Genomic DNA, 16,383 nt, shown 5'->3' on the forward strand with positions numbered 1-16,383 from the left:
ACTGCTTTTGCTGCATCCCATAGGTTTTGGATCATCATGTTTTCGTTGTCAGTTGTCTCTAGGTATTTTTTTATTTTCTCTTTGATTTATTCAGTGATCTCTTGGTGATTTAGTAATGTATTGTTCAGCCTCCATGTGTTTGTGTTTTTTACGTTTTTTTCCTTTAATTGATTTCTAATCTCATAGCGTTGTGGTCAGAAAAGTTGCTTGATATGATTTCAATTTTCTTAAATTTACTGAGGCTTCATTTGTGACCCAAGATGTGATGTATCCTGGAGAATGACCCATGCGCATTTGAGAAGGACGTGTAATCTGCTGTTTATGGATGGAATGTCCTATAAATATCAATTAAATCTATTGGGTCTATGTGTCGTTTAAAGCTTATGTTTCCTTATTAATTTTCTGTTTGGATGATCTGTCCATTGGTGTTAGTGAGGTGTTAAAGTCGCCCACGATTATTGTGTTATTGTTGATTTCCTTTTTTATAGCTGTTAACAGTTGCCTTATGTATTGATGTGCTCCTATATTGGGTGCATATATATTTATAATTGTTATATCTTCTTGGATTGCTCCCTTGATCACTATGTAGTGTCCTTCCTTTTCTCTTGTAACATTCTTTACTTTAAAGTCTATTTTATCTGATATGAGAATTGCTACTCCAGGTTTCTGTTGATATTTCCATGGAATATCTTTTTCCATCCCCTCACTTTCAGTCTGTATGTGTCCCTAGGTCTGAAGTGGGTCTCTGGTAGACAATATATATATGGGTCTTGTTTTTGTATCCATTCAACGAGCCTGTGTCTTTTGGTTGATGCATTTAATCCATTCACGTTTAAGGTAATTATCAATAAGTATGTTCCTATTACCATTTTGTTAATTGTTTTGGGTTTGTTTTTGGAGGTCCTTTTCTTCTCTTGTTTTTCTCACTTAGAGAAGTTCCTTTAGCATTTGTTGTAGAGCTGGTTTGATGGTGCTGAATTCTCTTAGTTTTTGCTTGTCTGTAAAGCTTTTGATTTCTCCATCAAATCTGAATGAGATCCTTGCCGGGTAGAGTAATCTTGGTTGTAGGTTCTTCCCTTTCATCACTTTAAATATGTCATGCCATTCCCTCTGGCTTGTAGAGTTTCCTCTGAGAAATCAGCTGCTAAACTTATGGGAATTCCCTTGTATGTTAACCTTATGGGAGTTCCCTTGTATGTTGTCATTTTTCCCTTGCTGCTTTCAATAATTTTTCTTTGTCTTTAATTTTTGCCAATTTTATTACTACGTGTCTCAGCCTGTTTCTCCTTGGGTCTATCCTGTATGGGACTCTGTGCACTTCCTGGACTTGGGTGCCTATTTCCTTCCCACATTAGGGAAGTTTTTGACTATAATCTCTTCAAATATTTTCTCAGGTCCTTCTCTCTCTCTTCTCCTTCTGGGACACCTATAATGCAAATGTTGTTGCATTTTATGTTGTCCCAGAGGTCTCTTTGGCTGTCTTCATTTCTTTTCATTCATTTTTCTTTATTCTGTTCCACAGCAGTGAATTCCACCATTCTGTCTTCCAGGTCACTTATCTGTTCTTCTGCCTCAGTTATCCTGCTATTGGTTCCTTCTAGTGTATTTTTCATTTTAGTTATTGTATTTTTCATCTCTGTTTGTTTGCTTTTTAATTCTTCTAGTTCTTTGTTAAACATTTCTTGCATCTTCTCTATCTTTGCCTCCATTCTTTTTCAGAGGTCCTGGATCATCTTCTCTATCATTATTCTGAATTCTTTTTCTGGACGGTTGCCTATCTCCACTTCATTTAGTTGTTTTTCTGGGGTTTTATATTGTTCCTTCATCTCGTACATAGTCCTCTGCCTTTTCCTTTTGTCTATCTTTCTGTGAATGTGGTTTTTGTTCCACAGGCTGCAGGACTGTAATTCTTTTTGCTTCCACTGTCTGCCCTCTGGTGGATGAGGCTATCTAAGAGGCTTGTGCAAGTTTCCTGATGGAAGGGACCGGTGGTGGGTAGAGTTGGCTGTTGCTCTGGTAAGCAGAACTCAATAAAACTTTATTCTACTTGTCTGCTGATGGGTGGGGCTTGGTTCCCTCCCTGTTGGTTGTTTGGCCTGATGCGACCCAACACTGGAGCCTACCCGGACTCTTTGGTGGGGCTAATGGCCGACTCTGGGAGGGCTCACACCAAGGGGTACTTCCCAGAACTTCTGCTGCCAGTGTCCTTGTCCTCACAGTGAGACACAGCCACCCCCTGCCTCTGCAGGAGACCCTCCAACACCAGCAGGCAGGTCTGGTTCAGTCTTCCATGGGGTCACTGCTCCCTCGTTTGGGTCCCAACACACACACCACCCTGTGTGTGCCCTCCAAGAGTGGAGTCTCTCTTTCCCCCAGTCCTGTCAAAGTCCTGCAATCAAATCCCGCTAGCCTTCAAAGTCTGATTCTCTAGGAATTCCTCCTCCCATTGCCGGACCCCCAGGTTGGGAAGCCTGACATGGGGCTCAGAACCTCCATTCCAGTGGGTGGACTTCTGTGTTATGTGTTCTCTGGTTTGTTAGTCACCCATCCAGCAACTATGGAATTTGATTTTATTGTGATTGTGCCCCTCCTACCATCTCACTGTGGCTTCTCCTTTGTCTTTGGATGTGGGGTATCTTTTTTGGTGAGTTCCAGTGCCTTCCTGCTGATGATTGTTCCCTTTTACCCATTTTTTAATTGGGATATCCTTGATCTTTGAATTCATGGAACTCAGAAAAATTGTAATTAGGTTGAGGTTTTATGTTATTTTATATATTACCTATAAAGTGATCATTTAATTAGTATTTATTTTTTGGCCACGCTGCATGTGGGATCTCAGTTCCCTGACCAGGAATCAAACCCGTGTCCCCTGCGTTGGAAACACAGAGTCTTAACCACTGGACCGCCAGGGAAGTCCCTTAATTAGTATTTTTAAATTTAAAAGTTGCACAGATAGAGTTTGCATTTAATACAACTGACTGTACTGCATCATTATTCCCTAAGCATATTGTCTGTTGTTATGTCTCTGTAGATGGAAATTATTTTTTACCCTTTCTCTTCTTACAGAACTTGTATTAATTCTCTAAGACTCATCTGAAATATCACTTCCTCCTTGAAACCTTCCCTGATCTTCTAGACAGAATGAATCATTCCCTTTTCTTTTTCTAAAATACCTTGCTTGTATATCTGCTGCATCACTTATTATGGTATGACTTATAAGCTACTCATATTATTCTATCATTGTACTTGGTATGTTAGTATGTACTTCGTGGCTATACCTTATTCATTTGTGCCCTCACTGGGCTTAACACAGTACTAATAGTGGATACTCAGATGTGTTGATTCTAACTAATCTTGCAGAATTATTGTAAAGTTTAAATGAAATAATTTGTATAAATTGCCTTATACGGTGCCTGATGCTGGTACTCAGTAAAGTTTCCGTCTTTTTTCCTCTTTACTCTTGTTTTAATTTTTCCTCTTGCCTCATTTTTCTCAACTCCCTGTATATTCTGTCCATGACAACAGAATAGAGATTTCTTTCTTTCATTGCTCACATCTCTCTTCTTCAGGGTACTAACACTCACTGTTTGCACCTCTCATTTGTTTATGTATTTGTTTTAGGTCACTGGCCCTGTTAAAATTAGAGATTCCCTTAAGGCAGCAGACAGAGGTAATATGACATCTCCACCACTCCTGGATGCCAACGCCATGGAGAACCCAGCACTGTTAAATGACATCAAGATTGAGCCCCCAGAAGAACTTCTGGCTAATGATTTCAACCTGCCCCAGGTGGAACCAGTTGACCTCTCCTTTCACAAGCCAAAGTCCCCTCTTCAGCCTGCCAGTATGCTGCAAGCTCCAATACGTCCTCCCAAGCCACAGTCTGCTTCCCAGACTCTTGTAGTATCCACTTCAACATCAGACACAGGCACTTCAGCAAATATCCCTACTGTTCTGACTCCAGGCTCTATCCTGGCCTCCTCTCAGAGCACTGGTGGCCAGCAGATCTTACATGTGATTCACACCATCCCCTCAGTCAATCTGTCAAATAAGATGGGTAGCCTGAAGGCCATCCCAGTGGTGGTGCAGTCGCTGCCCATGGTGTATACTACTTTGCCTGCAGATGGGAGCCCTGCAGCCATTACAGTCCCACTCATTGGAGGAGATGGCAAAAATGCTGGATCAGGTGAGCATCAATCTGCCCCTTTGATGGACCTTACCTTCCTTCATCTACTCCCTTTTTGAATATTCTATCTCCTATTTCTTTTCCAATTATTCTTGCATACAGCTTTAAGAGCAATTTTTCATAAATACTGTTTTTATCATGTCTCTTCAATGCTTACAAATGTACAAAGAATCTTTTTCATTTAGCCCATGTTTCTCAAACTGGGGTATATATATCTTTGAGTGAAATACTATGTATCTTCCTGGAACCTCTATATTATTTGACAGTAAGTAATTTAAAACATTTTATATTTTTAAAATATGATTTTATTAAAGAGAAAAATATAATATTTGAATAATATTTTAAAACATGAACTTCAAAAATAGTTTTAAGCTACTAAAGCACCTACACTGGGACTTTCCAGGAGGATGTGTTTAGTCTTCTATGTCATTAGGAATGCTTTGGTAGAAAAGTTGAGAATGTTTCTAGCCCTACATACATAGCCAGCCTTATCTCCCAGCCTCTCCCAGCACTGTACTTTTCTCTTTCCTACAAGTAAAATAGTCTTTGAAATTTTGCCATCTTTCCTGTGTTCCACCTCATTTGGCATCTATCACCTTCCATGCTAATTTTTTACATGCTTGTATCACAAGTGTATGGGTATTCTTCCCAATTGAATTGTAAATTGCTTGAGGACAAGACTCCATCTTATTTTTCTTTGTGCATCTCCAGAGAGCACAGTGGTAGATAGTAGTTGTTTTGTAACAAATAATGTGATGAACAAACTTGAAATTTTTTCCAGGAGAGAGTTCATATGCTGTAAACTTACCTTTTACTTATTTTTAAAATAAGTTCAGAATTCAGAAAGGTATGTTTATCTCCCTTTCACCACTATCGCCCAGCCACCCAGTTCCCCTCCTAGAGACATATCTAGTTTGTAATGGAGAATGATGGAAGAAAATTATATGGCTTCTTGAAGTGGTTCAAGATATTTACCTTCACCACATCTGTAGAATTACAACCACTTTTGGATGTTCAGCTTTAGGAAGGATGTTGGGAAATTGGAGTATAATCAGAGGAGAAAGATTAAGATGGTGAGAGGACTAAAACCCATGTCAGAAAGGAGCTGATAAATGTTTAGCATGAATTAAAAAGACCAAAGGGGAGATATGCGGGTGGAAATGACTAGGAACCAGATTTCAGCTCAGTGTTACAAAAAAACTTTCTAAGAGTTTTCTACCTTTGAAATTCAATGCCTTGTGATCATTCCATCACTAAGTGTAGGAGAATGACATACTAAGCATCAAGTTGCTGAGACTCCGCCGTGTTCTTTTGAATAAAAATGTCGTTATCGATTAGTGGTTAATTGTGGTAATGATAAGTATTCATAACAATCTTGTTTTTGAGATCCCCTGAGGGGGTTATTTAAAATACAATTATCAATTTTCATATAGGGAGAGAGCCAAACAAAACAGGAAATGGGAAAATAAAATTATTTGTGTGAGAATTTGCTGATATCAAGGCAGTGGTAACACCAAGGGATGGTTTGATGGGCTTTGAATTCCCCCCCACCATAATATCCATCAGTCCATCAGAACTATTTTAAATAAACAGAATAAATTTTAAAAGTGTTCAATGTAGTTTCAAGCTGAGACCACTAGCACAGTGGTCTCCAAATGGTATGTTTACACCTTGGTGGGGGGGCAAAGGGGGTATTGCACAAAGTATTTGGAGCACAAAAAGAAAGCATCAAAACTTCTATTTGTATTGTCTCGCCCTTTACATGTTATTTTGTTTATTTTTCATAATGTACACAAAATTTTAGGATGCTAGTACATTTATATCATAAACACACACATACGCATGCAGAGACACAGACACAGATATATGCTTAAAACGTTTTAATGAATGATACACAATGTATGGAGGTGACTGTGCTAGCCAAATACTCCCCATCCCCAACTTTATTGCCACCCTTAAGTTTCTTCTATATAGAAATTTTGAAGCTTTCACTAGATCTAGGAGATGTCTGACCATCTGACTGAGTTTTGTTAGGCGTCAGAAACACCATTGGTTGACAATAAATATTTAAGGGCTTCTGCCAACATAGGTAGAAGGGAAGGACGCTAACATGTATCAAGCACCTACTAGACACTCATTATGTGTCTCATCTCAATGACTCGTTTCCATTAAGGAACACAAAAGCCAAAGGGGATGTTCTCACCTCTGGCATGAGCCTAGGCATTGATCTGAGGACAGACAAGGAACTATTTAGAGTTTGATTCAACAAATACAAATTGAACCTGACTTTTCAACAGACACTGTCTTGGGTCCTCGAGATAGGGAGTTGAATCATACCCAGACCTTATCCTAGAGAAACCCACTATCTTATCTTACTCACTATCCTAGAGAAGCTCATTCTAGTGAGAATGCTCCACAGTACCCTTCCCTCAAAGGAATTTCTTTATCCTGCTCTGCTAAAATTTTAAATGCTCTTCTCTTCCTTCCATACAAATATACTTCTTCCATCTTTGCTTTTTCTTTATTTCTCTATTTTGTTGCTACTTTTCATTGTGGGCCAAACTGGGAATCCTGAAAATGATTAGAGGCTCATATATTTGTAGCCCACACTGCTCCTTTTCTTTGCTTTTAGTGAAAGTTGACCCCACCTCCATGTCTCCACTGGAGATCCCAAGTGACAGTGAGGAGAGTACAATTGAGAGTGGATCCTCAGCCTTACAGGATATTCAGGTACAAGAGTAAGTACTTTTATCTTTACTTCAGGTCTGTCTCTGTGTATATATGTGTGTGTCTGTGGTAAAAGTGGAACAAATTCTCAGACACAATAGTAAGAATTTGAGGACAACAAAATATAGGTAAACTGCCTTTTCAGCGAAGGTATGAGCTTGTATGCACACATGTGCGTGGACATGGATGTTATGACACAGTAATGTTTTAATTGTAGATCATCAATTTTTACCCTTGGAAAATTTGCAAATTTCCTATAAAGTACAGTTGCATTCTGTTTCTCTCTGTAAGTTTAAAGCAACCTTATCATTGGCTTGTGTTTTAGCAATCATGTTGGATGAAAAATACATTTCTTTAAACCTAAGAATGAAGCTTATTAGAGTGAAATGCTCATACTGCTTGGGAACAGAAACCACCCAAAGAAACATTACCACCTTCTGGGACCTGTATTTACTGAGCAGAATGGCTAAGTTGAGGGAATTGCTTGAGCTATTTCAATTATTGGGGGGGGGGGCTGGTATTAAATTTGCATAAATTAAATGCATGTATGAGGTGATCCCATTATATGTAAGTCCATTTATTTAGCCTCCACTTTAAAATCACTATTTGGCCTTATCTCTCTTTCTTTGCTCAGACCAGCAGCAATGAGCCAAATGCAGGGAGAAGAGTCCCTTGACTTGAAGAGAAGACGGATTCACCAGTGTGACTTTGCGGGATGCAGCAAAGTGTACACCAAAAGCTCTCATCTGAAAGCCCACCGAAGAATCCATACAGGTCTGCCCACCTCCACCCTACCCCCAACACACACACACACACACACACACACACACACACACACACACACAGAGTCTCTGAGAGACAGGAAGAGAAGAAAGTCTTGAAACAAAGGTTGATCTATTTATACTCATGGGCACAGGTTCCATTCATGGCTTTTATCCCTATGTCTTGTTTCTACTCTACGGTAGCTTTCATGAAACCAGCCTAAGAAAACACTATACCTGGTGTCTTCTGAATAGTTATCATTCCCATTGAGCACCTGTAGGTCTTTCTAATTGGGAAGTCATAACATTTATAAGAAGATTAAGGCAGATAAGACTCCCTCCCTTGCTACCAGAGCCCCACAAGTTTTATTGAGTATTTAAAAGTACAGTGAAATTAAAGCAGGCTTTTGGAGCTCAGCATCATTTACCAACCTATAATATATCTTTGTTCTCATTAGAAATGAAAGGTGGACATTAGAAAGAATAAGTAAAACAGACCTGGGGGCTTAGGGCAGGGGCTGGGGGAGTGAGCAAACTGCCCCATCTGAAGGAGAACTATCACTCAACTCCAAATAAGTATTACCAAATCTCCCAAATTAAAAAAAATCAAGATTTGTATGTGAAACATCCTAGATTTTGAATGTTGGCATGTAATTAAACAAATTTTATAACACCATAGATTCAAAGAAACCTGCCTATGGGCCAGAAATAGTTTTTCAGTCATCAGTTTGTACCCTCTCCTTGAAGACTTCTCATTCCCAATCATCTCCAGCTCAGAAGTGAGACTTGGACACCCTGGACTAGGAAGGGGACCTCTTTTCTTGTAAACATATACTGTATTAGAGTTTGTATAGAACCCAACCTTGGTATGCAACCTGGGTATACTTTTTTTCTATTACTGGTATTCCACAGGTTCTTTGGAAGTGAGACAGCTGAAGAAATGCCTGCTTTATTGCACTCTAAAGATTGGGGTTCATTGCAAGGTGTTCCAGAGAGTGATAACCTTGTCTCTGGTAGATATTCTCAGCAGAGAGCCATGAGGCTCTAGCTTATCTGGATACCACCTCTAGTAGGCAATGCAGCCCTTCATCTCCTTTGAGCTTACAATCATGTAAAGCAGAAAGTACAGATACAACAATTTCCATTAAACATACAGTTAAGCCCCAGTTTTTAATAACAGCATCACCCATTCACTCAGGCTCAAAATTAATGATTGATTCTTAACATTCTCTGTGCCCCCAGTTATGTGTTTCTAAAGTTCTATTATTTCTTTCTTCAAATAGCTCTTTTATTGAGGATGTAAACATAAGAGCCAAGAGCATACACTGTGAAACTACACTGTCTGAATTTGACATCGCAGTCTATCACTCATTAGCTGAAAGTTACTTCATCTTTCTTTGCCTCAGTTTCCTTACCTGGGAATATTAATAGCTTAAACACTTAGAATACTGTCTGACATATAGTAAACTCTCAATAAATGTGAGCTATTATTTGTATCCTTTCAATTCCAGTCTCACTTCCACACAGTTAGGCTTTCTGTCTTAATTTATTCTTTTTCTCCTCCAACTTTATAGTTGAAAATTAAAATTGTTCATATTTAAGATGTAAAAATGGGTGATTTGATATGTATGCATTCTGAAATATTCACCACAAACAAACTGATTAACCCATCCATCACCTCACAAAGTTACCTTGTGTGTATGTGTGTGTGTGCCTCGTGAGAATACCTAAGATACATCCTCTTAGCAAATTTCAAGTATACAATATTGTTAACTACAGTCACATTGTTGTACATTAGATTTCTAGGACTTATTTATCTTGCAGAACTGAAATCTGTACCCCAGACCAACATTTCCCCATATCCCCACCTCAAACCCAGGTTAGCAAGATTCTATACTCTGTTTCAAAAAGTTTGACATTTTTAAAAAAATTATAGTTGATTTACAATACATATTAAGTTCTGGTGTACAACATACTGATCCAATATTTCGTATAGATTATACACCACTTAAAGTTATTATAAAATATTAACTATATTCCCTGTGCTGTACAATATATCCTTGTATCTTATTTATTTTATAAATAGTAGTTTGTACCTATTCATCACCTACCTCGATCTGCCCCTCCCCCTATATTCCTGTCCCGCCATTCCTCTTCCCATTGGTAACCACTAGTTTATCCTCTATATCTGTGATTCTCTTTCTGTTTTGTTATATTTATTCATTTGTTTTATTCTTTTAGATTCTACATGTAAGTGAAAACTTATATTTGTCTTTCTCTGTCTGACTTATTTCACTAAGCATAATACTGTCCAGGTCCATCCACTTTGTTTCAAATGGCAAGATTTTATTCTTTTTTATGTCTGAGTAATATTCCACTGTGTGTGTGTGTGTGTGTGTGTGTGTGTGTGTGAGTGTACCACATCTTTTTTTATTGAAGTATAGTTGACTTACAATATTGTATTATTTTCAGGTATACGGCATAGTGATTTAGTATTTTTGCAGATTATACTCCATTATAAATTATTACAAGATAATGGCTATAATTTCCCGTGCTATACAATATATCCTTGTTGCTTATCTATTTTATACATACTAGTTTATATCTCTTAATCTCATTCTCCTAATTTACCCCTTCCCCGCTTCCCTTCCTGCTTTGGTAACCACACGTTTGTGTTCTACACTTGTCAGTTTCTATTTTGCATATACATTCATTTGTATTATTTTTTAGATTCCACATGTAAGTGATATCATAAAGTATTTGTCTTTCTCTGTTTGACTTATTTCACTAAGCATAATACTCTTTAGGGCCGTCCAAGCTGCTGCAAATGGCAGAATTTCATGCTTTTTTATGCCTAGTAATATTTCATTGAGTATATATACACTTCTCTATCCATTCTTCTGTTGATGGACGCTTAGGTTGCTTCCATATTTTGGTTATTGTAAATAATGCTGCTATGAACGTTGGGGTGCTAGTCCAACGTTGAAAATACTAGTCTTTTCAAACTAGCATTTTCATTTTCTTCAGATATATACCCAGAAGTGGAATTGCTTGGATCATATGGTAGTTCTATTTTTGTTTTTTGAGAAACCTCCATATTGTTTTCCATAATGGTTACACCAATTTACATTCCCACCAAAAGTGTACTAGGGTTTCTTTTTCTCCACATCTTATCCAACATTTGTTATTTGTAGACATTTTGATATTAGCCGTTCTGAAGGGTGTGAGATGATACCTCACTGTGGTTTTGATTTGCATTTCCCTGATGTTTAGCGATGTTGAGCATTTATTTCATGTGCCTGTTGGCCATGTGTATGTCTTCGGGAAAATGTCTTTGCAGGTTTTCTACCCATTTTTTCATTAGGTTCTTCTTTTTTTATATGAAGTTTTCATGAACTGTATATATATATATATATATATGATTTTACACCTTATTGGTCATACTGTTTGAAGATATTTTCTCCCATTCAGTAGGTTACCTTTTCATTTTGTAGATGGTTTCCTTGGCTGTGCAAAAGCTGCTAAGTTTAATTAGGTCCCATCGGTTTATTTTTGTTTTGTTTCCTTTGCCTGGGGATACAGATCCAAAAAAAATATTGCTACAAATTATGTCAAAGAGTGTCACCCCTATGCTTTCTTCTAGACGTTTTATGGTTTATGGTATCAAATTTCGGTCTTTAATACATTTTGATTTTATTTTTTATATGGTGTTAGAAAATGCTTTATTTCATTCTTTTATATGTAGCTGTCCAGTTTTCCCAGCACCACTTACTGAAGAGACTGTCTTTTCCTCATTGTACATTTTTGTGTCCTTTGTCATAGATTAATTGGCTATATGTATATGGGTTAATTTCTGGGCTCTCTGTTCTGTTCCACTGATATATGTGTCTGTTTTTGTACCAGTACCAATCTGTTTGGATTACTGTAGCTTTGTAGTATAGTCTAAGGTCAGGGAGCATGACACTTTCAGTTTCATTCTTTTTTTCTGAGGATTGCTTTTGCTATTCAGGGTCTTTTGTGGTTCCATATAAATTTTAGGATTACTAGTTCTAGATCGGTGAAAAATGTCATGGGTATTTGGATAGGGATTGCATTAAATCTGTAGATTGCTTTGGGTGATATGGATATTTTAACAATATTAATTCTTCAAATCCAAGAACATGGAATATCTTTCCATTTTTTGTATTATTTTCAAATTTCTTTATCAATGTTTTATAGTTTTAGAGTATAGGTCTTTCATCTCCTTGGTTAAGTTTATTCCTAGGTATTTTATTCTTTTTGATGTGATTGTAAATGGGATGGTTTCCTTAATTTATATTTCTTCTCATTCATTATTAGTGTATAGAAAATCTACAGATTTCTGTATATTAATCTTGTATCCTGTAACTTTACTGAAATCATTTATCAGTTCTAATAGCTTTTTGGTATAAACCTCAGGTTTTCTATGTCATCTGCAAATAGTGACAGTTTTACTTTCTCCCTTCCAATTTGTATGCCTTTTACTTCTTTTTCTTGTTTAACTTCTCTAACATGAATTTCCAATACTATGTTGAGTAAAAGTCGCAATAATGGGCATCCTAGTCTAGTTCTTTGTATTAGAGCAGGGGTCCCCACACCCGGGCCACTGACTGGTACCGGTCTGTGGCCTGTTAGGAACCAAGCTGCACAGCAGGAGGCGAGTGGTGGGCAAGCGAGTGAAGCTTCATCTGTATTTACAGCTGCTCCCCATCACCCGCATTACTGCCTGAGTTCCTCCTCCTGTCAGATCAGTGGTGGCCTTAGAGTCTCATAGGAGCACGAACCCTACTGTGAACTGAGCATACGAGGGATCTAGGTTGCACACTCCTTATGAGAATCTAATGCCTGATGATCTGAGGTGGAGCTGAGGCAATGATGCTAGTGCTGGGGAGCGGCTGCAAATACAGATTATAATTAGCAGAATGGTTTGACTGCACAGAGACCATAATAAATCAATTGCTTGCAGACTCATATCAAAACCCTATCAATGAGTGGCAAGTGAAAACAAGCTCAGAGCTCCTACTGATTCTGCATTATGGTGAGTTGTATAATTATTTCATTATATATTACAATGTTATAATAATAGAAATAAAGTGCACAATAAATGTAATGCACTTGAATCATCCCGAAACCATCTCCCCCACCCCGGTCCATGGAAAAATTGTCTTCCATGAAACTGGTCCCTGGTGCCAAAAAGGTTGTGGACCACTGTATTAGAGATAAAGCTTTCATCTTTTCATCATTGAGTATGATGTTAACTGTAGGCTTGCCTTTATTATGGTGAGGTATATTCCCTCTATGCTCACTTTTTGAGAGTTTTTATTATAAATAGATGCTGAATTTTGTCAAGTGCTTCTTCAGCGCTTATTGAGATGATCTCATGATTTTTATTCTTCTTTTTGTTAATCTGTTTTGATTGATTTGCAAATATTGAACCATTCTTGCAACCCTGGAATAAGTCTCACTTGATCATAGATCCTTTTTACGTACTGTTGGATTTGGTTTGCTAATATTTTGTTCAGGATTTTTACATCTATATTCATCAGAGATATTGGTGCATAATTTTCATTTTTTAGTTTCTTTTTCTGGTTTTGGTATCAGGGTAATGGTGGTCTCGTATAATGAATTTGGGAATACTCCATCCTTTACAATTTCTTTGTATGGTTTGAGAAGAATAGGTATTAACTCTTCTTTATTTTTTTTAGATTTATTTTACTTATTTTATTTTTGGCTGCATTGGGTCTTCATTGCTTGCGTGTGGGCTTTCTCTAGTTGCAGCGAGCAGGGGCTACTCTTCATTGTGGTGAACGTGCTTCTCATTGCAGTGGCTTCTGTTGTTGCAGAGCATGGGCTCTAGGCACATGGGCTTCAGTAGTTGCAGCACATGGTCTTAGGAGTTGTGGCTCACGGGCTCTAGAGTGCAGGCTGAGTAGTTGTCGTGCATGGGCTTAGTTGCTCTGCGGCATGTGGGATCTTCCCGGACCAGGGCTTGAACCCATGTCCCTTACATTGGCAGGCAGATTCTTAACAACTGCACCACCAGGGAAACTCTAACTCTTCTTTAAATGTTTGGTAGAATTTCCCTTTGAATCCAACAGACCTTGAACTTTTGTTTGCTGGGAATTTTTTTTTGTTTTTTTGGTAACAAATTTAATTTCACTACTAGTGATCAGTCTGACTAGGTTGTCTATTGCTTTCTAGTTCAGTTTTGGAAGGTTGCATGTTTCTAGAAATTTGTCCATTTCTTCTAGGTTGTCCATTTTGTTGACATATAACTGTTGATAGTTTTCTCTTTTAATTTTTTTATCTCTCTGCAATTCATTGTTATTTCCTCCTCTTTCATTTGTTTTGTTTATTTGTATCCTCTCTCTTTTCTTTTTGAAGAGCTTGCCTAAAGATTGATCAATTTTGTTTATCTTCTCAAAAAAAACTAGGTCTTAGTTTCATTGACCATTTCTATTGTTTTGTTTTTGTTTATGTTTTGTCTCCATGTTATTTATTTCCTCGCTGATCTTTATGATTTCCTTTCTTCTGCTGACTTTGGGCTTTCTTTGTTCATCTTTTTCTAATTCCTTTAGATGGAAGTTTAGATTGTTTTTTTGATTTTTCTTGTTTCTTCTGGTAGGCCTGTGTTGACAAAACTTCCCTCTTAGAACTGCTTTTGCTGCATCCCATAGATTTTGGAAAGTTGTGTTTCCATTTTCATTTACGTGGAGGTACTTTCTGATTTCCTCCTTGATTTCTTCATTGAACCATTAGTTTTTGTAGAAACCTGTTGTTTGGTCTCCATGTGTTTGTGCTTTTCCCATTTTTCTTCTTGTAATTGATTTCTAGTTTTATACCATTGTTGTTGGGGAAAAGTACATGGTATTTTTTCTATCCTCTTAAATTTATTGAGGCTTCTTTTGTGGCCTAGCATGTGATCTATCCTGGAGAATGTTCCATGTGCACTTGAAAAAAATGTGTATTTTGCTGTTTTGTGATCAAATGTCCTATAGATATCTATTAAGTCCAACTGGACTATTGTGTCATTTAAGACCACTGTTGCCTTATTGATTTTCTGTACAAATGGTCTGTCAGTTGCTATAAGTGGAGTGTTAAAGTCCCCTGCTATTATTGAATTATTGTCATTTTGTTTTATGTATTTAGGTGCTCCCATATTGGGTTCTTATATGTTAACAAAATATCATCTTCTTGTATTGATTCCTTTATCATTATATAATGCCTTTGTTTGTCTTTGGTTATGGCCTTTTTTTAAAAGTCTCTTTTGTCTTTGAGTATTGCTACCTCTACTGTCATATTTATTCCATTTGTATGAAATATCTTTTTCCAACCCCTCAGTTTCCATCTGTGTGTGTGTTTAACTCTGAAGTGAGTATCTTGTAAGCAGCATACACATGGGTCTTGTTCTGGTATTCAGTCACCATATTTTTTTTATTGGAGCATTTAGTCCATTGACATCTGAAGTAGTTATTGATAAGTATGTACTTATTCCCATTTTATTACTTGTTTTCTGTTTGTTTTTGTAGTTCTCTGTTCATTTCTTCTTCTGTTTTTCTTCCCTTGTGGTTTGATGATTTTTTTTAAGTAGTATTATTGTATTCCCTTATTTTTTATTTTTTTTGGTCTCTACCATAGGTTTTTGATTTGTGGTTAGCATGGGGTTCATATATGTTAATTTATAACTATATCTACTCTTTTAAACTCAGTCGTTTAAGTTCAAACACATTCTAAAAAATCGGCATTTTTTACTTCCTTCCCCAACATTTTGGTTTTTTTGACGTCATATTTTGCATCTTCATGTTTATCTCTTAACTGTTTATGTAGTTATAGTTGCTTTTATAATTTGTTGTCTTTTTAATCTTTGTACTGGCTTACTTAATTGGTTGATCTTCAATCCTTACTATATATTTGCCTTTCCTGGTGGGATTTTCCCTTTATAATAGACTCTTACTTCTTTTCCACTTAGAGAAGACCCTTTAACATTTCTTTTTTGGTAGGTTTAGTATTGATGAACTCTTTTAGTTTTTTCTTGTCTGAGAAGTTCTTTATCTCTCTGATTCTGAATGATAATCTTGCTGGGTAGAGTATCATAGGTTGCAGGGTTTTTTTCCCTTTCAACACTTTGAATATATTATACCACTCCTTTCTTGCCTCCAAAGTTTCTGCAGAGAAATTAGCTGATAGTCTTATGGAGGTTCCCTTGTATATGATTTGGTTTTTCTATTGATACCTGTATAATTCTGTCTTTAACTTTTGTTATTTGTAAAAATATGGTATGTCTTGGTGTAGATCTGTTTGGGTTAATCTAGTTTGGTACCCTCTGTGCTTCCTGTACTTGTATATCTGTTTCCATCTTTAAGTTTGGGAAGTTTTCAGCCATAATTTACTCAAATACATCTTCAATCCCCTTCTCTCTCTCTTCTTCTTCTGAGACCCCTATAATGTGAATGTTGGTATGCTTAATGTTATCCCAGATATTTTACACTATTTTTATTTTTAAATTTGTTTTTCCTTTTGCTGTTCTGATTGGGTGATTTCCATTATTCTACCTTCCAGATCACTTATGTGTTCTTATGTATCACTTAATTTGCTATTCATTCCTTCTAGTGTGTTTTTTATTTCGCTTATTTAATTCTTCAGTTCTGAATGGGGCTTTTTAAATGTTTTCTACTTGTTAAAATTTTTACT

The 16,383-nt window shown here is 37.0% G+C and overlaps 1 protein-coding gene across 3 annotated transcripts in view; it reads left to right on the top strand.

Moving 5' to 3' along the window:
• The window catches only part of KLF8 (KLF transcription factor 8), a 300,465-nt gene that overhangs the window by 266,308 nt on the left and 17,774 nt on the right, over positions 1 to 16,383 (top strand). For all 3 annotated transcript variants that reach the window (XM_068533160.1, XM_068533158.1, XM_068533159.1), the window contains 3 exons: positions 3,622 to 4,186; positions 6,819 to 6,924; positions 7,548 to 7,687. In XM_068533160.1, the coding sequence (XP_068389261.1) occupies positions 3,622 to 4,186; positions 6,819 to 6,924; positions 7,548 to 7,687 (811 nt within the window). The remainder of the gene's footprint in view (positions 1 to 3,621; positions 4,187 to 6,818; positions 6,925 to 7,547; positions 7,688 to 16,383) is intronic.

Source organism: Eschrichtius robustus, chromosome X (genome assembly GCF_028021215.1).
Source record: "Eschrichtius robustus isolate mEscRob2 chromosome X, mEscRob2.pri, whole genome shotgun sequence".
Lineage (NCBI taxonomy): Eukaryota > Metazoa > Chordata > Mammalia > Artiodactyla > Eschrichtiidae > Eschrichtius > Eschrichtius robustus.